Source organism: Lichenostomus cassidix, chromosome 10 (genome assembly GCF_008360975.1).
Source record: "Lichenostomus cassidix isolate B80296 chromosome 10, HeHo_3.0, whole genome shotgun sequence".
Taxonomy (NCBI): Eukaryota; Metazoa; Chordata; class Aves; order Passeriformes; family Meliphagidae; genus Lichenostomus; species Lichenostomus cassidix.
In genome coordinates, this window is record NC_139491.1 from 19,368,121 (window position 1) to 19,392,272 (window position 24,152).

Genomic DNA, 24,152 nt, shown 5'->3' on the forward strand with positions numbered 1-24,152 from the left:
CTGATGATGATGCTGGAGCCTGAAGTTAATCCAGGAAAACCTGAAGGGGCTGTAAATGTAATTCTGTCAGTTTTATAAATGACAGATTTGTCTTGGTGTTTGGAGCAGGGTTGTCCCACGTCTCGGCAGTGACTACTTCATTAGTCATGAGAAGCAGCAAAACAACCTGTAGCAAGGATTTTTCTCCCTGGAGAACATGAAACACTTGGGATACACCAGGCTCTTCCTTAGTTTCTGCCTTTTTTGTTAGTCCTTGCCATTCACTGACAGTTCTCATTAGTCATATAGGGAATGTGGGAGCAATGAATTGAGTTAAACAGGTGTCACCATTGCAGCCTGGGAGAAGATTCAGCAATTCCCTTCGTTTCTTTAAATTTTGTTTTCTATATTACTGTTTTGCTGGGTTTTGGGAAAAAAAAAAAAGCCAAAGGAGCATCTGAAGGACCCCATTCTCTGTGTAGGGGCATGTTTTGGGAGGACAGAAGTGTTTCCAGAAGTCAAGATTCAGTGACTCAAATCCGGAGCTCAAGAAAGAGGAATAATCTAGGGTAGGATTTTCTTTGCACCATTTTTTTGGGTTTCCCCACACCACACAGAGATGCCATGACAGAAGCAAAGATGGAAGTCACTTCTCCCATGTAGCTGCTTTAGTCAAGACCTCAGCGAGGCTTCTTGTAGTCCCTTTATTTAATCTTCATTTCTTTGGCCCCTGTCTGTGCCTTTGGCGGCATCTCCAGCTGGTGAGGCAGGAATTGTGCAGGCAAGAGTTCCATTCACTGTGTAGCCCAAATTAATTCTTTGGATGCTGATTCATTCCCTGCACAGAAAGTGCTTTGACCTTAATGGAGAGAATAAGTGATTGTGTTGTTAATCATATCCCAATTCAGTTCCTCCTTCATCAGAAATGTTTGTAACATTTTAGGAGTAACTTGTTTCACAACAGCTTTTCTAGTAATTTTTTTAGTTTGGGGTTTTTTTCTTCCCATTTTCATTTTGTGTCAGCTAAAAGGTCCAGTAGAAGCTGAGAGATTTCCACAGGAGATACATCAGCAAGAATGTGATGGATAGCAACTTCCTCACCCACCTCCCAGTTTCTAGAAGAAGAGGAACCACAGAGTGGTTGTCATACCATAGGGAAATACCAAAACTTCAAGACAAGGTGATTCCAGGCTCTGGAAGGGATTATCGTTCACTGAGGTGCTTTATGTATCCATCGACTTTTTAATATCAAGAAATGTCAGATTAAAGTGTGGGGAAACGAGCCCATCTCTGAAAGAGAGGAGGAAACACCTCTGGTCCCCAGCAAGGAGCTTCCAGGTGCCAAACTGAAACTCAAGAGTCATTCTCCTCTATTGAAGTGAGCAGACCAGGAGGTGACAGAGTTGCTTGAAGTGCTGAATAAAATGAAAGACACAGGGGAAAACCAGCCTGATATGACTTGTCTGAAATTTTTCAGGCCATGGAAGAAGCTATTGAGCTCAAGAACAACTTAGAGAGCACTTGCAACCTATTTTAGTTCCAGTGTGGGCAACTGTGGGTCTTCGGGACTGGTGAGCTGTGGATTCAGTGCTTCTTTTATGTTCTGGTAACCCCCCTCAGAGGCTGAGTAGGCATCTCTGGCTGTACAGACATCTTTACTTCCAGAAATATTCCCTTCTGCTTGAGGCAGGATGGTTGACACTGACCAAGGGTTGACATTTCTTTTATTATGGCTTTTGATAATAACAGCCAAACCCCACGTTGCAAATATGACTTAGACTGGGGACATCTAGAAGTTTTAACTCAGAATCACTTGGGTTTGCAGAAAGTGAAAGGGCACCAAAGTTTTAGGTTCACCCACATTTGTCTTGAACTCTGAGCAAGACAAAGCAGGTTTAACAAAGGAGAAGGATTTCTTTCTTTTAAAGGAATTGGGACCAAATGGGAAATTTTAAGGGCAGAGGAAAGAAGCCCCCGAAGCAGTCAGATGTGTCGTTGGGATGTTGCTGCCATCGCCTGCATGTCCTTACTGTCAGTGCCTGCGGGGCTTTGTTTTGGCTCAGGGCCGGGTCCAGCAGGGTCCTGCATTGCTGCAGAGCCTCCGGGAGCGTGTCTCCACTTCTGCTTTCATTTTCTGTGCTAATTTAAATTGTCTCACTGCTTTGGCATTTTGCTTAGGTGCCTCAGTCCAAATAAACCGCTCTGAAATGCAGCCAAAAGACCTTCCTTCTGTGTGTGGACAATCCTGGGGTGCTAATGGGTATTTTTTCCCCCCATCCAAGCTTATCATCCCTTAAGAAGTAAATTTGAATTGTGACTGCAGATCTGGTTGAAGACATCCCTGCTCATTGCAGGAGAGTTGGACTTGATGACCTTTAAAGGTCTCCTTCAGAACAAACCATTCCAAGATCTCTGTAACGCTTCCAAATCTTATTTTTCCTGTGATAGAACTTTCATTCTTTTGGATGAAATAATTTTAGAGAAATTTTACACCTCACACCTTCCCCACACCAATAGCTGGGTGCATAAATCTTTGTTTTGGGTACCACCACCTCCTGCACTTGCACACGAGGTTCTTTGAGAGGGGCACACGTAGGTGATTAAGTGACAATAATGATGTTTCTCTCCCATCAGCAAACAGTGGGAAGAGAAAAACACAGTGAGCATGGAAAAGAAAGATGATAAAGGGAGAGGGTTAAGCATTATGCAGATTCTGAAAGGAACTGACACGTGAAACAGTGCAGTGAAAACCAAGACGTTGAGCTTCCTGTTTGTAGCTGTCACAGATGTGTCAGTCTGGCATCAGTTTTGATGTCACCAAGGTGTTGTTTTGGGTACCAGCAGCATGGGGCTGTTGGCTGCTGCAGGAGAAACATCTGGAGAGCTCTTGTGCCGATATATTCAGATTAAGCAGTGACGTGTGTTTAGATTGGCAGCCTCTTTATCAGATTTTATGAGTTCTCTATACCAGGAATTACTGCCCTGCACAGTGTGTGTTGGGACATGCCAGTGGATGGATAAATCCAGGCTGTTCTGAGAACTGAACCTGAGGATTGGGAACGGGGAGAAAGTTTCACTGTTTCTGTATTCCCGTGTCAGGTTAGGGGATGTTATAATAAACCCAGTGAACTTTGCTTCCAGAATTGCCCCTTTAGCAGCCTCAACACTGACACTGATCCCTGTTTTTTCCAAATCATTCAGTATTTGGCAAACTCTGCCCGTGATTTCAAGCTTTAGCTGTCACAGATTATTTATGCCGGGTTTGGATGCTTCCAGTGGACAGTTTGTTTTGGATTTTTGCCACATGTTGCTAATGCTGTCCCTGAAAATGAACATACTGAGAATGGTCTTTCTGAATGTCTGTTAAACTGTGGTCAGATAGCAAAAGATCACATAGAATGTAAAAATCAACCAGTTTACATGTTTAGTGTCTGTACAAAGCCTAATTGACAATCAAAGTTTTAGTCTTTTTCTGTCAACTTGCTGATAATCAGATAATTATTGTAATTTTTATGAGGGCCTCTGAGCCTTCCCTTTGGAAATATTAATTAATTTTGTTATGTAGGAGAACCCAAGTAATTTAATTAGTTTTTAATCATGTTTGGAGATTGTGCTTTTTAAAGTTGGAAATAGAATAGTTGGGAATATGTGAGCATAGCAAAATTGAGCAAAACCAGCATTCAGGGTTAATTTGAGAAGAACCTTTGCTCAAACCTAGAAAATGGAAAAGGATATAGAAAATATGAGGCTGAAAGTATATGGTCAGAGGGCTTTAGCTTTTCTGCTCTGGAGCCAGGCTGGGAAAGCTGGGGGTGTTCACCTGGAGAGGAGAAGAATCCAGGGGGAGCTCAGAGCCCCTTCCAGTGCCTAAAGGGGCTCCAGGTGAGCTGGAGAGGGACTTGGAAAAAGGGATGGAGGGACAGGACAAGGGGAAATGGCTTCCCACTGCCAGAGGGCAGGAATAGACAGGATATTGGAAAGAAACTGATCCCCATGAGGGTGGGGAGGCCCTGGCACAGAGTGCCCAGAGCAGCTGTGGCTGTCCCTGTATGCCTGGAAGTGTTCCAGGCCAGGTTGGACAGGGCTTGGAGCAGCCTGGTCTAGTGGAAGATGTTCCTGCCCATGGCAGGGGGTGGAATGAGATGAGCTTCAAAGCCTCTTCCAACACAAACCATTCCATGATTCCATATTGATTTAAAATGCCATAAATGTTTCCTTTCACAGGCATGCAGAGTCCATACATTTTTGGCCAGTGTTTTCCTAGGAGTTTGCAATAGACAAAATGTATAAATGACTGATATGTAGCATCATTTTTATATGCTCTCAAGTAAATGTAAGCGCGTAGCAACTTGAAGGGCCTTTAATTAAAATAGTGCATAGAGCAAGTATTAATGGGTGGCAAACTACAAACCGTGTGTCATTCTTTTTACATTCCTATTTAATTTTTAATATCTAAATGCAAAAATATTATTCATTTTTCAAGTCATATAATAGCTAATACAACAGCCTGCTGGATGGTTATCATTAGGAGAGTCTTTCTCCCTGACATGTGCTAATTACCTCAGGATGGATATTTCATTGCATTATTTTCTCCAAAATTCTGTGGAAAAGCCTACTGCGTGCACGAGATGTGTTGGATGCTAAGCAGGGCCAGGATTGTGTGCAGCAGGGCTTGGGAGACCACAACAAATTAATTTCATGGACGTTGCTTTGACCTCCCACAACACTCCAAGCCATGTTTGGGGTTGTTACCAGTAAACCCTGTGGCACCCCTGGGATTTACAAGACTCAAGTTAACACCCCTTTACATTATGATCTCAGAAGCTTCTGGTCTTTGAGTGGTTTTGTGGGGGGGATTTGGCTCTTCTGCATCCCCAGCGTTGCTGAGGCTTTTAGCCTCTCCATGGGGTTCACACTTGGCTCGCGATCCTGCTGGATTCAAGTTGTTTGGATGCAGAAGGCACAGATGTTTGTTGTTATACAATTCCATGCAGAATAAACATCTCTGGAGACGTTTGGGTGGGGGGGGTGGAGAGGCCTGATGCTTTATAGAGTATTTATTGAGCGTGCAGGAGGGAGGAGGGAGGAGGGAAGGTCAGTCTACTCAGGGTAACCAACCTAAAGTCCTGTTTGCACTTCTCACGTGAGTCAGCAGTCTTGGATACGCTCTGATAACACCAATAAAAATAGCCAGCCCTCTTGACCTGAGCTTTGAAGTAAAATCTGGGTGAAGAATCATTGAGCTTAAGTATGGTGGGGGATTTGTTCCCCCCTTCTTGATGAAAAGCTGATGCTGGAGTTGCAGAGCTACACAAAGCAAGCCCAACCCAGCACTTCCTGACATCACCCCTGTTGCATCTGTGCCTGTAGTAAAGCCATAGGAAAGCAGCTGGAATGCTTCCCGGTGTATAATGTATGTCCTGCTACCAAGCAATGTGCCGTGAATCCCTGCCAGATGTATTTCACTGGGACATATTAATTTCTGTGCTTTGAAGAGCACGTGGCTGGGGATAATACACTTAATGAAATATTGGAGCGAGAAACAATACAGCATAAAATAGTGCTGTTCATTTGAGGCCCTCAGAAATGAGCCAAATCTCCAAATCCAGCCTGCAGTGGATGTAAAAGATGAGGGTAGCTGTGCTCAGACTGAAGGTCCTGGATCTGGGAATTTGGGAGAGAGCACAAGGACAGTGTGACGAGTGGAATGCTTTCTCTGAATACCCTTCCCAGCATCAACTATATGAAGTTCCCTAAACCTGTCATGGGTTTTGACTTCATGTTTTTTGACCCTTCTTGAGCATTTTGGTGCCATGAGGGAACTGTCATAGTTGTGAGGTCTTGCTCCAGCGGGGCAGTGCTCAACAAAAAGCTCAGTGTTATATGAAATGTTAGGATGTGCATCATGTAAATTTTAATCTGTATAATTGATTGCCCAGATCCCAGCTCTAAGGGTCCTGCATTTCTTGTAGTTCCCTTTTGTCTTTATGTTGGAATAACTCTTAACATCTTCCAGGGCAGTTTGGAGCTTGTTAGAGCCAACTGATGGAGAACTGAGGCCCTTTAACTCTGGATTTGCTTTCATTTGGGGCTGCTGGTGGGCTGTCATTTTCTTGTAGTGGTGAAATTTGAGAAATCAGCTGCACATTTGATGTTTCAGTGCCAGAGAAATGTGTTTGTTTGGTTTTAAGCAGTACAAGAGAAATAAAAGGTGTGGTTGTAGGAAGGAGTTGGTTGCAATAATGCAAATCTGGTGTCAGATGTGAACATCTCCAAAAAAAGGTGACTTAGCAGTCACCAAGTGAAAAAAGTGCTGCTTATTAAATCTTCATAGGTTCAAAATCTCCCGAACAGGAAGGAAAGGAGTTTATCTACTCTTCACTGGCACAGGACCATGGAAAAATATATCTGGGGCAAGGGCCCCCAGGTGTGCAGGGGAAGTTGATGGTAATTTAGTTTTAGCAGCTTTTTTTGTTTTAGCAGCTAAAATTTGTGGGTGCTGAGTATTTCACACATGAGGTTGATTCAGGAGGTTGGTGTGTTGCTCACAAAATTTTCACTGAAAGTCAGAGGGTCTTTCTGATACCTCAGACTGGGGACAAAATTATCAAAAGCTGAGGTGCTGTGGGAGTTACGTCTGAGTAAGGGGAGCCTGTGTTGTGTGTGTAGTGTTTGGGGGTCAAATACCTTTATCTGCTACAGCTTTGGGGTGTTTGGAGAGTAACACCTAACCTGGTTTTATTTTGGCTTTTTTTAGCCTTGCTAGCATGATGACCTGACAAGATACAGCACGGTCCTGACTATGCAGCACAGGAACTGATGGGAAAGGATCCAATATGAGTGTAAATGATGTTGGAGGCAGACGACGCTTTGAAGATAGCGAATACACGCTGCACATCTACCCTGGGAGCATCGCAGAAGGGACAATCTACTGCCCCATCACTGCCAGGAAAACGTCCACGGCCGCCGAGGTGATCGATTCGCTCATCAACAAACTCCAGCTTGAGAAAACAAAATGTTATGTGCTGGCCGAAGTGAAGGAGTTTGGAGGGGAGGAATGGATCCTCAACCCCACGGACTGCCCGGTGCAGCGCATGATGCTGTGGCCACGCATGGCATTGGAGAACCGCATCAGCGGAGAGGATTATCGCTTCCTGCTGCGGGAGAAGAACCTGGATGGCTCCATCCACTACGGGAGCCTCCAGTCCTGGCTGCGCGTGACAGAGGAGCGGCGCAGGATGGTGGAGCGGGGCTTCCTCCCCCAGCCCCAGCAGAAGGACTATGATGACTTGTGTGGTCTGCCGGACCTGAATGAGAAAACGCTCCTGGAAAATCTCAGAAACCGCTTCAAGCAGGAAAAAATCTACACCTATGTCGGCAGCATCCTCATTGTTATTAATCCCTTCAAGTTTCTACCTATTTATAACCCCAAGTATGTCAAGATGTATGATAACCATCAGCTGGGGAAGCTAGAGCCCCACATTTATGCTGTGGCAGACGTGGCTTACCATGCTATGCTCCAGAGGAAGAAGAACCAGTGCATCGTGATTTCAGGAGAGAGTGGCTCAGGAAAGACACAGAGCACCAACTTTCTGATTCATCACCTCACTGCCCTCAGCCAGAAGGGATTTGCTAGTGGAGTAGAACAGATTATTCTTGGAGCTGGCCCAGTGCTTGAGGTAAGATGGAAACGATAGTAGGGTGGAAATGTTTTAATGGTAAAAAACCAAACCCGAGTGGTTGGGGTTTTATTGTGACACTACTCTGGGGTTATCTGCTAAATACTGATAATAAAGTGACAACAGCAGTAGCAATGAGAGAAGGTTGTGCTTCCACCTATAGAATCCTACCTGCTTCCAAAAAAAACAGAAGATAAAAATAAAAGTACAGCACATGGCTTGCTGCCAAATTTGTTAATGCTTTGTTTTCACTCAAGTGTTTCTTAATGCTGGTTTATCTTGGTGGTTTCTCAGTGGGAAAATGGAAATGAGATTCATCAGTAGCTATTTTCTAGTACATTGAAAAGAGACTTCGTTGCACACAGTGTATTGATAATGTTGTATTTATGGGGTTTCTGTGTGTTCGACTTCTTTGAGCTGGGGAAGAAATCAAAGGTAACTTCCATGGTCAAAATTCTCCTTTCTAACCATGAGGGCTTGATTTGGCTAGTGTGACTGGTTACTTTATGAGGACTCTTCCTGTGTATTAGAGATTAGATGATCTGGGCTATCAGCTTTGCAGGTATGAAACTCCGAAGTGGGATACCAGCATATATTAATTAATTTGTCTTAAGTCTGCCCCACAGTCTTTAAGATAGTTTTCCTTGGAATTGCCAGCTTTGCTTGTTAGAGTTTTGTTGGTTAAAGCCCATCTGCACATGGGTGATGTGTCAGCTTCAGCTGTACTGTTATCCTTGGAAGCCATGATGCATGGAGGTGGTTTGGTGGCTCTCTCCTCTCCTCTCCTCTCCTCTCCTCTCCTCTCCTCTCCTCTCCTCTCCTCTCCTCTCCTCTCCTCTCCTCTCCTCTCCTCTCCTCTCCTCTCCTCTCCTCTCCTCTCCTCTCCTCTCCTCTCCTCTCCTCTCCTCTCCTCTCCTCTCCTCTCCTCTCCTCTCCCTCTCTCCTCTCTCCCTCTCCTCTCTCCTCTCCTCCCTCCTCTCTCCTCTCTCCTCTCCTCTCTCCTCTCCTCTCCTCCTCCCTCTCCTCTCCTCTCCTCTCCCTCTCCTCCTCTCTCTCCCTCTCCTCTCCCTCTCCTCTCTCCTCCCCTCTCCTCTCCTCCTCTCCTCCTCTCCTCCTCCTCTCCTCTCCCTCTCCTCTCCTCTCCTCTCCCTCTCCTCTCCCTCTCCTCCCCTCCCTCCTCCCCCTCCCTCCCCTCCCCCTCCCCCTCCCCTCCCCTCCCCTCCCCTCCCTCCCTCCCCTCCCCTCCCCTCCCCCTCCCCCTCCCTCCCCTCCCCTCCCTCCCCTCCCTCCCTCCCCCCCCTCCCTCCCTCCCTCCCCTCCCCTCCCTCCCTCCCTCCCTCCCTCCCTCCTCCCCTCCCTCCCCTCCCCTCCCTCCCCTCCCTCCCCTCCCCTCCCTCCCCTCCCTCCCTCCCGCCCCGCCCCGCCCCGCCCCGCCCCCGCCCCGCTGTTTCTTGCTGGAGTTGATGAGAAAACATCATACCAAGGCTCCCATAGCCTAAAATTAATGGTGGTTACTGCGGTGACCCACGTTGGTGACCACATCAATTTCAGAAAACCAGTATGAAAACTACTGCATTCCACCTCCAATCCTGTTATTCCACCTGTAATCCTGTTATTTATTTCAAACATTTCCATGCTGTTTAGTTTTTGGTACATTGCTTAATGTGTCATGTTGGACCAAGGTCACTTTATAGTTCTCTTTAGCAGTGTCAGAGGGAACATCTCTGTCTAGGTTAGATTTTTAGAGGTGGAGAAGAGAGATCTCTATGAAAGGGAAGGTAGAAGGAAGTTAGGGGAATTGTTTTTTTCCTTAGATTCTGCTTTTCACAGGAATAGATTATCTACTTGCTTGGCTCTTGGATGGAGAGAGGCGGCACAAATGGTTTACTGGGAATCCTGCTCTGGTGGTGGCTACTCACTTCTTCTGGGGACTATTCCCAAAATGGCTTGGGCTGGGACCATTCCACCCCTGCCATGGGCAGGGACACCTTCCTCCAAACCCCATCCAACCTGGCCTGGAACACTTCCAGGGATCCAGGGGCAGCCACAGCTTCTCTGGGCAACCTGTGCCAGGCCCTCACCACCATGACAGGGAAGAATTCCTTCCTAATTTTTAATCTTCTTTTCCTTTAAAATGCAACTTCGTAGTTTCTCTCCTTGGTTCCCTTTCCACTAGACTAGGCTGCTCAAAGCCTCAGTGTCCTGGCAAGTTGCATGTATTGGGATGAGGTGGACGGCAGGGATGCACTCCAGCTTTCTGCTTTCCTTTCGCAAGATCTGCAGCTGTTTCTGAGGGGAGAAAGATCCTGAATCATATCTGTTATATTTTTCTTGCTGTTGGAACAGAAGTTTGCATTCCTTCGCTCCAGCAGCTGGACGGCTGCTGTTGTGCTTCGTCTGCTTCCAGGCCTCTTGGAGAAAGTGGGGGTAATCCAGAATTTCTTCTGCTTTGCCAGCATCAGTCCCAAATAGTCAAAAACCAGGCACCCTTAAAGATAAAGTGGCCATATTTCTGCTTTTCCTTCTCTACCTAGAATTTCCCAAGAAAGGGATCATCAGAGCTGAGCTTTGGGTTGTGTTACCCTGCAAAGCATTTGCAGATTTGACCTTTTGAGTTGTGGTTGAAATAAACTGTATAAACTCTGGAAGTTTAGATGCCAAACTTTTGGGGTTTTTTTTCTTTCCCTTTGTTCTTTTCCTCTTCTCCAGACACCTTCTTTGATCTACTTCTTTTGCCTCTGCGTATTTAAGATCAGATGGCATTCAGCTCAGGTTTGTTTTTCAGAGGCAGCAACGCAGCTCTTTGTGCTGAGACTTTTGATTTAGGGAACAGAGCAACCAACAGCTCACTTGAACCTGTTGATCTCTTTCCCTGCTTGAAAAGTGTCTCTGGCAGGACAAGTTTGTGAAACCTCCTGTTCCTGGGAATGCCTTTGCTGTCGTGCTCACACAGCAGGAGCGGAAGCAGAGCAAAATTAAGATTTTTTTTTTCCTGCAGCTTCTCTGTTTTCCTAATTTACCTTTCTTGAACAGCTTTGGGCTATTGTTTGAGATTTTTTTTTTGTTGCATGAGATTCCTGAGTCTCGTCCAAATTGGACTTTTGAGGACAGCTGTCAAGACAAGCTGTTACTGCCATCTAAACATGGTGACATCATCCACTAGTTGCACATAGTTTGAGGTGTGTACTGAGACCAGGCATGTCCTTTTAAAGTGTATTTGATGTAAGTCCTATGGATTTTCTTTTTCCTCCACTGGGATTTAATAGGAAAATTTTGTTGTAGTGGTGTTCCTTGGAATGATTGCAATATGCTTGTTTTGGTGAAAAATGATATTATAAAATATTTGCATATTTATATATATTTTGTCATAAATTATACCCCTTAAATACCATACTATTTTTTCCAGTAAAAAGATTCCAATTGTTTTAAAATCTGGTGATTTTCTTTATATTTCTCCTCTATTTCCTCCCATTTTCTTGTAAAGCACATTTTTATGGCAACTTGCTTTTTCAGCAGAGCTGAGCTTACCGAAATTTTGCACTCTGGCTCTTTAGTTTCAAGACTGAGCTTCTCAAAATTAATAATTTCATATGGTTAATTGAGGAAGACTTGCTTGTGCTGGAATTCCATTCTGTTTCTGATTGACTCCATGCAATACTTGAGGTGAAAACTTCTGTTCCAGAGAAGGGGCAGGGGCACCAGAAGCAGCAGAGGCAGCTGGAGGGGCTCAGCCTGGAGAAAAGGAGGCTCGGAGGGACCTTAAGGCTCTCCACAACTCCCTCACAGGAGGGTGCAGCCAGGTGGGAGTCAGGCTCTGCTCCCAAGGAACAAGGGACAGGACAAGAAGAAATGTTCTCAAGTTGTGCCAGGGGAGGTTTAGGTTGGAAAAATTTCTTCACACTGGAAGAGATGTGGCTGCCCCATCCTTGGAGGCATTCAAGGTCAGGTGTGAGGTTGCACACCAGGCCTAGTGGAAGGTGTTCCTGCCCAGGGCAGGGGGTTGGATTAGATGGCCCTTCTGATCTAAATCACTCCATGATTCAATTCACGCTCTACTTGGAGAACTGTGCTTTAGACACAGGGATTTTTATCCAGATCTAGGGAACTTGTTGATGTGAACTTGGAATGGTGTTTTAAAACCCTCTTTTCTCTTTAATTAGATTAGCTAGAAACATCCAGATGAACTTTATATTGGAATCCCAGCTGTTTTCGTGGACTGTAACTCTTACAGGATGTGGATGGGATCATCACCCTGTGTCAGTGCATGTGCAGCCCGTGAGCATTCTCCTCCGTGCTCCTGAACATCTCCTTTCTCCTCCTGCTGAAACCTGCTTCAGCTTTCTTGGGAGCTCTGAATGCAAGTTAATTTGCTACATCTTGCTAGTTTGTTTTTCAATTCTCCTTAAAACTGCAGAAGTAGGAAATTTCTCCCTGGATCAGGTATGCCCAAAGGTCCTCACACAGGTATTGGATGAGCCTTGGTCTAAAGGAGTCTGCACTAGATTATTTTATCATCCATCCCTGTCTCAGCATCTCATTTGTCGCAGGCGTACAGCCATGGCAGCTACACACACCAGATGTGTTGTCTGAGCATCTGTTTATTTGCCTTTTTAAACATCCCAGAGGAGATCTCTCAATTGCTTAAAAAAAAAAAAGAAAAAAGCCAAGATCCTGTTCCTGGGAGAGGCCTCGGAGCACCAGCAGTGGCCAAAGGGAGCTGCTGCTGCCCGTCACAGCTGATGTGCATCTGCAGCATCTCTGCCAGAAAAAAAAAAAAAAAGAAGGAATTGATTCCTTGAATTGCTTTGGAAAGAATTGCAGTGAGCTTTTTGTAGAGATGGCCCCACTGTTTGCATTCCCGATTGTGGTGGTTTGCACAGGAACCTTAGGAACAGCAGCTGGAGTTGCTTTTTGGTTTCTGCAGCAGTATTGGGCAATGTGTGCGTTTTGCTTGTGTAGAGAAGTCAGAGCTGCAACCTGAAGGTCTGGGAGGCTGAAAACCCTTAGTTTTAGGGGTTTTTTTTAATCCTGGTTATTGGACTGTTAGAGGGAAATGCAGGCAGCATCTAGAAGATGCTGAATGTTATTTTCCAGTACTTTGTGGTAATGCCCAGCATCCTCGCAGCAGAATTCAGCCCTGGCAACAGCAGCTGGAGCTGCGGCCCTGCGAGGTGTTAGTGGAACGACTCCGTGCTGCCGGAATTGCAGTGGATGCTGCTGAATGTTTCCAGAGCCAAACAAAGAGCCATTGAGTGGAGTTAAAAAAATCAATTAACTGGAAGGATAAGGAGTGTCCTGGACTTCAGTAGAATCGGGTGGCATTGGACAACGCGGAGGGGCCAAAGCTCCCTGTGCACGCAGCCTCCGCTGCTTCTCCCATGTGTGCCCGACCTGGAGTTATCCCAGGTAGGACCCAGCTCCACTGGCAGATCCCACCGTGTTAACTCCTGCTCTGTGGAGTCAGGATAAGGGGATACGCTCTTCGTGTAGGAATTATGGTGCCTGTGAGAAACGACATTTGCAAACAGACCATATTCATATTATTACCTTGAACAGTGCTAATGGGTTGTGAACTTTGAGTATATTCCCTTTTTTCCCCTATTCCTGCTTGAAACAGTATTAATGGGAGATAAATTTCAGTATATTTACATTTTTACCCCCTACTTGGAACAGTATTAATGGGAGGTAACCAAATTCTAGTAAAGTGGACTTTACAAAAGAAATCAATTCTCCGATTCAGTTCACAACATTCAGTTTCCAACACACTGATTTTTAATTTACTGGGTTGTATCCTGTGGCTCTGAAAGTTTTATATCCAAAAAAAAAGGATTTATATGAAGCGGAGAGGGAAGATTTATTCTTCTGTTCCCTACTCACTTTTGATTATTTTTAACCTATAATATGCGCAATTATCGCTGAGTGTGGGGTAGGTGTGAACGCAGCAGCTAGGATTTTTTCCCTTTGCATTCTTGCCTCCCCGGTGCCTGGAAAGGTTAGAGAGGGAGCAGCACACGGAGATTATCCAGCTGATGCCTAATGTGGGAAGAATTCGTGCAGGCCTGACACAAAGGACTCCCACAGCAAGGCTCAGGCACCAACTGCTTTTCACCAGCGCTTGCAAAATGCTGGGATTCTTCAGCTGGGGAGGTTTTACAGTTTCAGGCTTTGGATCAAATAGTGTCTTGTTCATCCCTTTTTCTGAGGCTGAATTATTCAAGATTTTCACTGTAGAGTCTTTCTGCCATATCCAGATGGGCTGTATCAGTGCCTGGGTCTAATATTATTACTATTTTTCATTACTTGCTGTCTTCAGCAAATATTTCATTACTCCAAACTCCAGATTATTGCACTTGAATGACAAAAATTGGTGTTTCTGCCCTGAGATGACAGCAGGGAGATGGATTTGTTATTAAAGCAGATTTATATGAAGCTGCTTCTTCTCCACCCTTAAGAATTAGGAGCTATTTTGTTTCCAGGAGGGAAATGCCAAATAAACCCTGCCCTTGCTGGGTGGAGTGCTCACCTTGCAAGATACCCTAACTTTATGGACCCCTAGATAGGCAGACTTTATGGACCCCTAAGTATCAGGATCTCTGGCTTTCCAGATTCTATAAATATTTATGTATCTATACAATATAACCCGAGTCTGACCTTGGCTGGGACCATGTGTTCCTGCAAACCCAGATGATGCTCAGCATTATATGGTATTAGAGAACAATTTACTTTCTTAATACAATTTTTTTTCATATTTTTCTCTGTCCTATTCCAGCAATGTGTCTTTTATTTGGATTTGTATTCAGTTTTTCTGGTAAAACTTGAATATGAAGGTGCACATTTAACAAAACATTAAGGAAGGGCCCATTTTCTAACACCCTAATTTTTCCTTTTTACCTCTCTCTATTTATCAACTGCTGTAATTATAATGTTGCACTCTGATAAATAATGTTTTTGATCAAAGATCATGTTGCTTCTGTTCCGTAAGGCTTCCATGAGGGTTTAATAACCAAGACAAGGACTTTTTATCCCTAATGTACATAGTTAATACAGCACTGTGTTTTTCTAGTACGGAATGAGAAGTTAATGCCCTAGTAGGGATTTTGTTTCTTCCCTCCTCCCCCTTTCTCCCAGTCAAAATACAGTTTTTTGGTTTTCAGGAGTATTTACTGAGGCCCTTTTGACTTTTCTCATGGCTGGAGAGCCTGTATTGGATTCGACATGCTGGGCTGGGTGCTGGATGGGTGCCAGGTGGGTGCTGTGCTGCACCTCTTGGTTGGGAACAGGAGAGCCTGGGAACAAGGAGCCTTTGTAGGACAGGGACTACACCCACCTCCAGGTAGCAGTTGGCAAATTTGGGCTTTTTTAGCAGTTTCTGCCATCCCTGAGGCTTTTCCAGGCCTGGAACATGTGTGCTGTCCCCTTAACACCTCTGGGAGAGCATTTGGGTTTGCTGCTCCAGGAGCAAATCCCTCTCTTGACTGCTCAATCATAAGGTGTCCTACTGAGCTCTGAAATTCTATCCCAAGGCAGCAAATACAATTTTCTGACTCTCCTCCATGTCTTCAAGGGAGAGAGGTGCCCCCTTCTTATTTATAGGGCAGGAATTGTTACTTGTAACACAGAAATTGTTACTGTCACTTATACAGTGGGTAGACAGAGAAAGTGTGGTTACTTACCGAAGCGGCCACAGTGGTCACCTGGTCCCACCTCCCTGCTCCAGGGTTCCAGGCCCCTCCTCATCTCCAAAGCCTCTGCTGAACCTGCTTCACTCTGACAGGAGGGTGCTCCCACGAAACAGGGGACAGGACAAGAGGACATTGTCTTAAGCTGCATCAGGGGAGGTTCAGGTTGGACATCAGGAAGAATTTCTTCAGAGAAGGGGTGATTACATGTTGGAATAGGCTGTCCAGGGAGGTGGTGGAGTCCCCATCCCAGAAGGCATTTAAGGAATGACTGGACGTGGCACTCAGTGTCCTGGTCTGACTGACAGGGTGGGATTGGTTGCTGGTTGGATTTGATAATCTCAGAGGTATTTTCCAACCTCAGTGATTCCATGATTCTGTGATAACTACAGTCCTGAAGCAATGCAATGTGTACATCTTCTTTCCCCAAATGATGCGTATGGGAAGAAGTCAGTGCATTCATTGAGAAGTGGCAACGATGGTCATTGTTTAGGGTCATGTCACTGAAAATGCCTTAACCCAGAAAACACTGGAATGTGTATTGTTGTCCTCCTCTTCTACAGGGTGTGTGTACATTTTGTTGTTCCAACATCTGATGGATATAAAGAAGTTTAACCAAGTGCCTCCTGATTTTCCCCAATGCTTTGCCAAATGCAGCAGGAATTGGTTAAAAGAAGTAAGGTGCTCCAGGGAGGCAGGGGAAGGGAGCTGCTCCTATTCTATTTGTTTGCTGTTTAGGGTTAAATATTATGTAGAGGTTAAGTTAAAGCTCAGTGGAGGGAGGTGGAACAATCCTCTTCCAGTCCCACGTTGCACAAGTCTTGCAGGAGCTCATGGCAGCAATTCAGGATAGGCAAATAAAATCATTGTTTGCCATGTTTGCGGAAGGGATCTGCCCTAACGGCAGCAGCAGATTGCATCTCCTTTCTATTCCCTTAATTGAGACAGATGAGGGATAAACGTTGTGCGAGACAGTTGAGCCTTTGGCTTTATCACTGTGACTGGCCTTCTCTGGGCAGAGGCTGCGATAGGGAAGATGAAAGGACAAGCAGAATCTCAAGAGTTTAAAACACCTTTTGCAGATCATTTATTTTAACATAGAAAGCATGAAAAACAAATTATGTCCATCTTGCATCAGCGGGTTAACAAAGCTTTCTCTCCCTGGGTGGTTGGTATCCCACCGTTTCTCCCTGCTCCCATGAAGCCTTTCGGTGAAGGGAAGCACCTCCTGTTTTGCAGTGAAGAGCCTTGGAGAGCGAGGTCTTCCTCCTGTGCCCACAAGGATCTCTGTGCTCCTACAGACGAAGGCTTCAACTCACCCTCATCCCATCCCTGGGAGGACATGAGGCAGGACAGGATGATGCTTTCCTGCCACTCCCACCACCTGCTCAGGGATCTCCTAAATTGGCACAATCTCCATCTACTAAGTCTGGATGGGTGTTTTTGGGGTCAACTTGGCTGCCAATGGCCATAAGAAAAGGCAGAATAGAGGAAAATATGGTAAAATATTATTACATATATATAAAATAATTTAAAGTTTATCACCGCACAAGACAAATAAGAATTCTTGCTGTTATGAAAAACATTACTTATAGAACATATACATGTGTGTGTATATATATAAAAGGAAAAGTTCAGCAATTTCTGCCCATAATGTAATTTTAAAAATACCTAATTTTTTTTGCCATGTTGTGCATATCCACAATATTCTCATTTGATAGGAGGAAATAAGAACAAAGGAATGTGATTCCTGTGCAGTGACTTTGTGGCAATGATCAAAGATTTACTGATGCTCCCAAAACAGGCAGATTTACTTAAGGTTTTTAACTGGGGGAAAAATCTTGGCCAATGATCTCTGTGAAGGTTACCAAAGGAGAATGAAAGCATCTGGATAAAAATTCTCACATCCATTGTAAGGATAAAATGTTTATACTTAATTTGCTTTATCATCAAGGAAATTTTTTTTTTTGAGAAACAACAGGTTTGGTGAGCAAAGCTTTGGTGTGGTGGATTGGGTGGGAGCTGTATCCCAAATATTTGTTGCTTGAGTGCTTTCCAAAGCAGAGCAGATTCAGACTTCAGCAAAGCATTGATATGTTTGGAGAAGAAATAAAAAGAAATAAATAAAGAAACAAAAGAAAAAGACACAAGGCAGATTTTATAATGCAAAATCCTTTTTTTAAGAATTAATGCTTTCTCAAGATTATGAATATTCTACATACAGACTGGTGGGTGTAAGGAGTAGTCCTGAGTATCCCCTGTGGGAAGTGTGGGGCTCAGTTGAGGGTGTTCTTCTTATATCTACAAATTGAATTATCCTCTATATAAGGAGATTCTGAAAATATTCCTGAAGAGCAGAAAATTCCATATTTTTTTGTTGTTCAACAAATACAGGTAGAGTGGTTTCCATCTGATGGAGATGGGGAAGATTTGGTATTGTCTCCTTAAAACAACCTTCTCTACAAGGCTCACATCCACTTATTCATTGAAAGGGAACTTTGCAAATTTTGGAAATACACTTTCCTGGTTTAGTTTAAGGCTCTGAAAAATGCAGGGTTGGAAGCATTGGAGTTTGTCTTTATCTCCAAGGCTACGGCCGCAGAGCTGGCGATGCTCAGAGGAATGTGTTTGAATTATTAGGCTGAACTCTGCATTTCTGGGCCAGAGTGTTCCTGGTATTTGGAGGCCTCTGGGAGAGAGGTAACCTTGCCAGCAGGTCATAAATTTGAGCCAGGCTTTTTTACCTTAGTCAGGAAATTCATGCTGGAGCTTTCCTTAAGCTGGGATTCGCGGTGATCTAATCCCTGTCCGCTGCCAAACCCGACCTGGGAGTTGTTTTCTGGCGTTTCGTTGCTGTCTCTTTGTTTTGTCCATCATATTCCAGATCGCTCGATTGCCTCTGCTCCGCGCTTTTCCCCGAGCTGTTGATCAGGAGTGGATGAATGCACACAATCAGCCTGCAAAAGCCTCGCTGCGCATTGCAGGCAATGACCAGCACTGGGATGTGCTGTCCAGGGAAAATTATAACGAGCAGCTCGTTTTAGTTCCTCCAAATAAGAGCTAGAGGAAAATCTGAGGCAGGATGTTGGAACTTTTGGGACACTTCATACACAAGCAAATAGAAATCTGCATTGCAGGTGTCATATCAAAGTCAAAAAAACCCCCAAAAAACAAACCACCACCAGCAGCAACTCATATAATAATATATGTTAATATCTTCTGTAGTACTACTAATAAAATGTTAGTATCTCCTATAATGCTAAAATATGTAATATAATATTAATTATATGAATACACACACAAATCTGTATTGCAGGTGTCACATAAAAGTCCAAAATAATATATATGTTATAATATCTGCCATAATAATATGTGTAATAGTAATGTAATTGCATATATACACACACCCCAATCTGCATTGCAGGTGTCAGAGAAGTTCAAAATAACATCTATAATAATATTTTTAATATTAATATTTGTAATGTAATAAAAGTATAATAATGTATAGATACAGAGAAAAATCTGTACTGCAGGTGACACAAAGAAGTTCAAATTAATATATATTAATATGTCCTGTAATAATCTATGTAATAGCAATATATCTATATACATATGTACAGAAAGAAATCTGCATTGCTGGTGTCATAGGTGTTCATAATTACATATAATAATAATTGATACTATTATTATTATTACTACTACTACTGCTACAACTGCATATCAGGTGTCATATAGAATCCCCAAACAATTACTTAGGTAAAACCCCACTGCATTCTCTGGGTCGTGGCTTAATATGAATGTAAAAAGCTTTATTTTAGCTTAATTCTCAAGTTATAACACAAGTAAAACCTTTATCTGTGGAAAAGAACAGCTGTGATGGACAGTTAAAAATTCTGGAGAGTATTTAACAATGGAAATATATCCAATATGTTAATTACCACATCTCTTAATGAAGGGTGAGGTGTGTTTGTTGTACGTTGGGTATGAGTGGAGATGCTGCTCCAGTACTTGGCTACATTGCTGGGAGGTGAAATTAATATGTATTAAGTCAGTTTCAAAGGAATTTCAGTGAATTCCTTGGAATAGCAGCTGCTCAGCACGGGGATGCTGATGATGTATAGTTCCCAGCAGTGCTGTCAGTGTTGCTCAGTGGTGATTTTTGTGTAGCAAATCAAGCACAAGGCTCATTTTCCCCCTTCCTTCTTGTTTTTTTCCTGCAAATTGAAGCATGGAAGGACCTGCTCCTGCATCCTGTCCTGATTGCCACTGGATGTTTGCTCTAAATCAGAACATTCTATTGCTAGACATGTTAGATTAACATTAAATGGTTAAAAATAATACTGTGGAGAGAGCAAAGAACTTCAAAGTCGTTTCTGGCTTGGGAAATATGTCTGAAAATTCAGCACAGGGTCACCTGCCATTTCCATTCCTGGTGCATATGGCCAGTCAGTGTAAGTTTACCCATAATTTATTTATAGTCCCCATTTTTGCATCATGTAGCTGCTTAAAATGATAAATAATCCAACTCCTGCTCCTCCACTTGTGCTGCAAATTAGGGGAACGAGGATGCATCTTTGATATTGCTCAGTGAAACTTTCTAAATTGCCTTCTGTCCATGCACACAAGCTCCTTGTCTTCTTGAATATTCTCAGTGTAACATGTGGGCATCCAAGAGCTGTTAAGCCTGGATTAATCCTGGGTTTGGGCTGCTCCAGGAGGGATTACAAAGCATATTATTGGCATTAAGGCTGGGAGGTGGGAGCGAGGCTTTCCAAAGTGCTTACGCAGCACAAAGAAACTCTGCTGGCGCCTTTTGGCTCGCGTGCGGCCCTGCGCTGCGAGGGACAACCCGGGCCTTTCTAGAGTTACATCACAATTATAATATTTGTAATCACAGAGATGCAATAGAAATAACCTCCTGGCAGATGGGAAATATGTGGGTAATGAATGGGTGCGACCTGCCTATTGCCGTCCTGGTTTTTCGTTCTGGCTCGCGCAGCCCTTCCCGCTCTGCAGCATCTGGTTTTCATCTGCTGCAGGAAAGCCAAATAATTTCAATGAAAGTGGAAGAAAACATAATGCTTTAAAAAAAAAGACAACATATTGATGTTAGCCTGGCTTTCAGCTGGCGTTAATAATTAGATTTATCAGCAGTGTTTATCGACAGAGCGGACGCTCACTTGGATGCTTGAGTTAATGCATCATCTGATGGACAATGCGATTAACGAGGGCCAAGTGCCACGTTTTTCCTTGGAAGAGCCTGAAATTATAAATAACGTGAGTTGAGATTATTCTGCATTTTGGTGCATCCCCCAGGTGATGTGGATGCACCTCAGCAGAGCACTGGGGCACGGAGGGGATTTTACTGGTTCAAACAGCCTTGGTTCAGTGGGAATGGCCACGGTTGCTCCAGGATTAAGGACATAGGAATACCTGCATTGTGTTAGCTGACAACAAAAATGCATTCCCTAACTTGTCAAATATTAGATATATTGAAAGAAAATAAATATATAATAGGTGTACAGAATATATTAATAAAAATTGACGTAGAACACATATAAAAACATAAGTATAATATATACATGAGATATAGAAATATGAAATAAAAATACCATATTTTCTTTCCGTCTGCTCCTCTAAATCTGACTAAGCTTGTAATTGAGGCCCATTTTCAAGTTTAGACCAGCGTGAATCAGCGTCTGCTTAATTCCCATCACATTAGAGCCCCCCTGGACTAAGTTTTTTAATTGCACTTTATTGATCGCTGGGCTTTTAAAGACGTCCATGAGCTCTCAGCAAATGGAGTGTTTGTCTTGCTCCACATATATCGACCCCATCAGGTGGTGGCAGGGGGAATTCTTAAGGAATAGGCTGGCTGTTTTTTCCATTTAGGCTGCAAAACTCTTGTGGGTTGTTAGATCATCTTCCCTCAGTGGGTTTTTGGTGCTGGGAAAGCTTCATTAAGATAGAATTATGAGTAAGCAAAATATTTCTGGTTTTCCATGTTAATCGGGTCTGTTCAGCAAGAGATGTAGAGCTGGGAGAAGCTTTTTGAATAAGTAGAACGTCTCACCTCCTGGCTTAAGGCATGAGGATCTGTAAGAGCAAATATTGAAGGAGCCATAAGTTTATATTATGATTTAATGGTTGTAATAGTTAAATTGCTTTATGGTTTTCATGTCGTAAGATCTTAACCGCTAATTTTTCCAAAGAGTTTAATTAAATTTTGAGCTTTCAATTGGAAATTCAAAATAAAAAATAGGTTTGAGCTTTCTATTAGGTTTCTTGCTTTGAGAAAAGTCATTGCATTTAATAGAACTTTGGAATGGGCTGGGTTAGAAGGACTTTAATTTATTTGACCTGATTCAAACCACAGTTAATTCAACTTCACTCCTGATGGCCAGAGCTGCACTTCAGTTTCTTAGGAGCCAAATTTCTCTGGACAAGGATGCAGTTGGAGGAGGGCACTTACAATTGCTCGGAGTGTTTTCAGGAAAAATTACGGTCTTTTATTTTTCTCTCCCATCCCATTCTTTGCCATGGAATCTGCTCCATTTAATTTTGTGTATCTTGCTGGGGACTGGTGCTGGGGATGGCATTAAGGGAATGCACAAGGAGAGCAGTTCAGTGAGTTAGGACTTACATGTGTGGCTAATTCAACGTGGATATTTCCCTCCCTCTTTCTACCTCCTACATGAATAATCTTTGAAGCATTTGTTTTCTAAAGTGGCATTGGAAGGATTGCAAATGCAGTAGCAACCCCAAAACCATATGTTTGTAGGCTGAATCAGGATCTTGATCCAGTTGGGAATAGGTTCCCCCATGTATTTGTGCCATGTGTCCCAGTGAACAGCAGAGTAGAGGTGGGAACCTCTGAAGGTGATGCTGATTTAAAATCAGCATCACTTACCACCAAACTTAAATTTTAGAGCTCCTTAACACCAAATCCCTTCTTTTTCTCCCTTTTTTTTTGTCCAGTCCCTGATACAATGGGATATTTTTCCATGCCTTGTTACAATTCCCACCTGGGTTTTAATTATGATAGTGACTTCAGCCTGGGCAGTTGGTGAATTACCAGTAGCTCCCCTATCCTGGATGCCATCCAGAGCGGGAGACAGGGAAGAAGGGCCAGTGAAAAGGAGAGATGACCAGGGAAGGGCCTTGCTATCGGATTCTGGAGGCCAGCTGAGCGAAGCCTTCCTGCTGAAATCCGGCCAGCACTAGGTAGGACAATCGTGCTGCTGTTCTCCTCGGGAGTTACAAACAAGAGGATGAGGCTCAGCAAGAGAAAGAAAGGTTTCTTTCTGTGGTTTGCCTTTCTGTCATTGTTTTAGTTTCCTTTTCCACCCTCCTGCTGAACTGCAAGCAGACCTATTTAGAGAAGAAATGCTGTTTTCATGAGTTTAATTTTTTTATGTAGTATTTTACTTGCTGATTAAGGTCAATAAAGAAATACATTTAATATTCTCTTGAAAGATGTAAACAACTCCCTCCTTAGTTAGCACTGACGGTGTTCTTGTTGATGTTTATAAAGCTGCTTTGACTAAGCCAGCAGGAGCAGCATCCCCATCTTCTTCAGCTGGGATAAACAGATGCAATCCTGCAATTCCTGCTACATCCTGCAATTCCTGCTACATCCTACATGCATTTTTTTAATGCAAAAAGGAAGGAATAATAAACAGGTTGAAATAATAATAAATTCACATAAACCCAAATGCAGTCAGAGTGGTTGAGCTCCTTGCTTTAATCCCACTTCCAGAATGATGTGTTCATTGTTATTTAAGGGAGGAGTCTTTCATCTCTACACCCATAAATCTTTCCAAATCCCTCCACTCCAGGAGATATTTGTGGAGATATTTTCACCACTTGAGTGATCACGTTCTTGTTGTTCTCAGCATCTTGAGATTTGGGTGGTGTATGATGAGGTTGTTGCCTCTCAGCAGTGACTTTATAGCTCTATGTATGGAATAAAGGTTTTGGAAGTGGATAATAGGTGCTGGAGAAAGTGAGATCTGCATCTAAGACACCCTCCAGACTGGTTTTCATTGGTAGGTCTGGTTCCTCCACGTACACTCGACTGAGTTTGACTAAAATCCTGTAAACCATCACCTCTGTTGCTCTGCCATGTGAAGTGACACCCAGCATCAAAACAGTAGGTTTGGATGTGTTCCTATGTTTTTCATCAAAAAGACAAAATTATGTCTAGGATCAGTCATTGTGATCCAAGACATTCACCCTCTGGAAACGCTGTGTCATGTAAGGGTGATATTTGTCCTGGGGGGAACTGGGATTGTGCCCCTAGGCATAGTTCTGCCCTCAGCCCTGCAGGGAGGGATGCTCCAGCATTCCAGCCTCGCTCCTGGAGCAAGTGCCAGAGTGCCAACAGCTCCTTTTCTTGCAAATAAACACTGATTCTCAGTTCATTTTCACAAACCAAGTTTAATTAGTAACAGCCCACTCTTCATTCCGCTGTGCTGCAGCGTGTTAGGTCACCACTCACTTCCAAATAATAGATGAAAATGTGGTTTTATTTGGGTTATAAATTATGTATTGCTGCTTAGCGCAGGGAGTGCTTGTTTCTCCTCTGTCTTTTCACATCCTTGGGCTCCTCTGGTTAAGGATCCTTTTCTACCATTAAGTTCAACTAATGAATCTCTTGCTAAATTGAGAAAAAATACTCAGGATTTGTACTTGATCTTTGCAGTTTGTCTCAGCCTGGCAGAAGACGTGTACTCAAATCCTGGTTAGGTTTTCCAGCTATTCCAGTTAGGCTGGTTAAAGATACTCTTACATTTGTCTATAAAATTTCCCATCT

The 24,152-nt window shown here is 43.5% G+C and overlaps 1 protein-coding gene across 13 annotated transcripts in view; it reads left to right on the top strand.

The window, feature by feature from the left end:
- MYO9A (myosin IXA) overlaps nt 1-24,152 on the top strand; it is a 177,342-nt gene that overhangs the window by 24,741 nt on the left and 128,449 nt on the right. For all 13 annotated transcript variants that reach the window (XM_085071095.1, XM_085071102.1, XM_085071098.1 and 10 more), the window contains exon 2: nt 6,737-7,658. In XM_085071095.1, coding sequence (XP_084927221.1) covers nt 6,816-7,658 — 843 coding nt within the window. In that variant the 5' untranslated portion in view covers nt 6,737-6,815. The remainder of the gene's footprint in view (nt 1-6,736; nt 7,659-24,152) is intronic.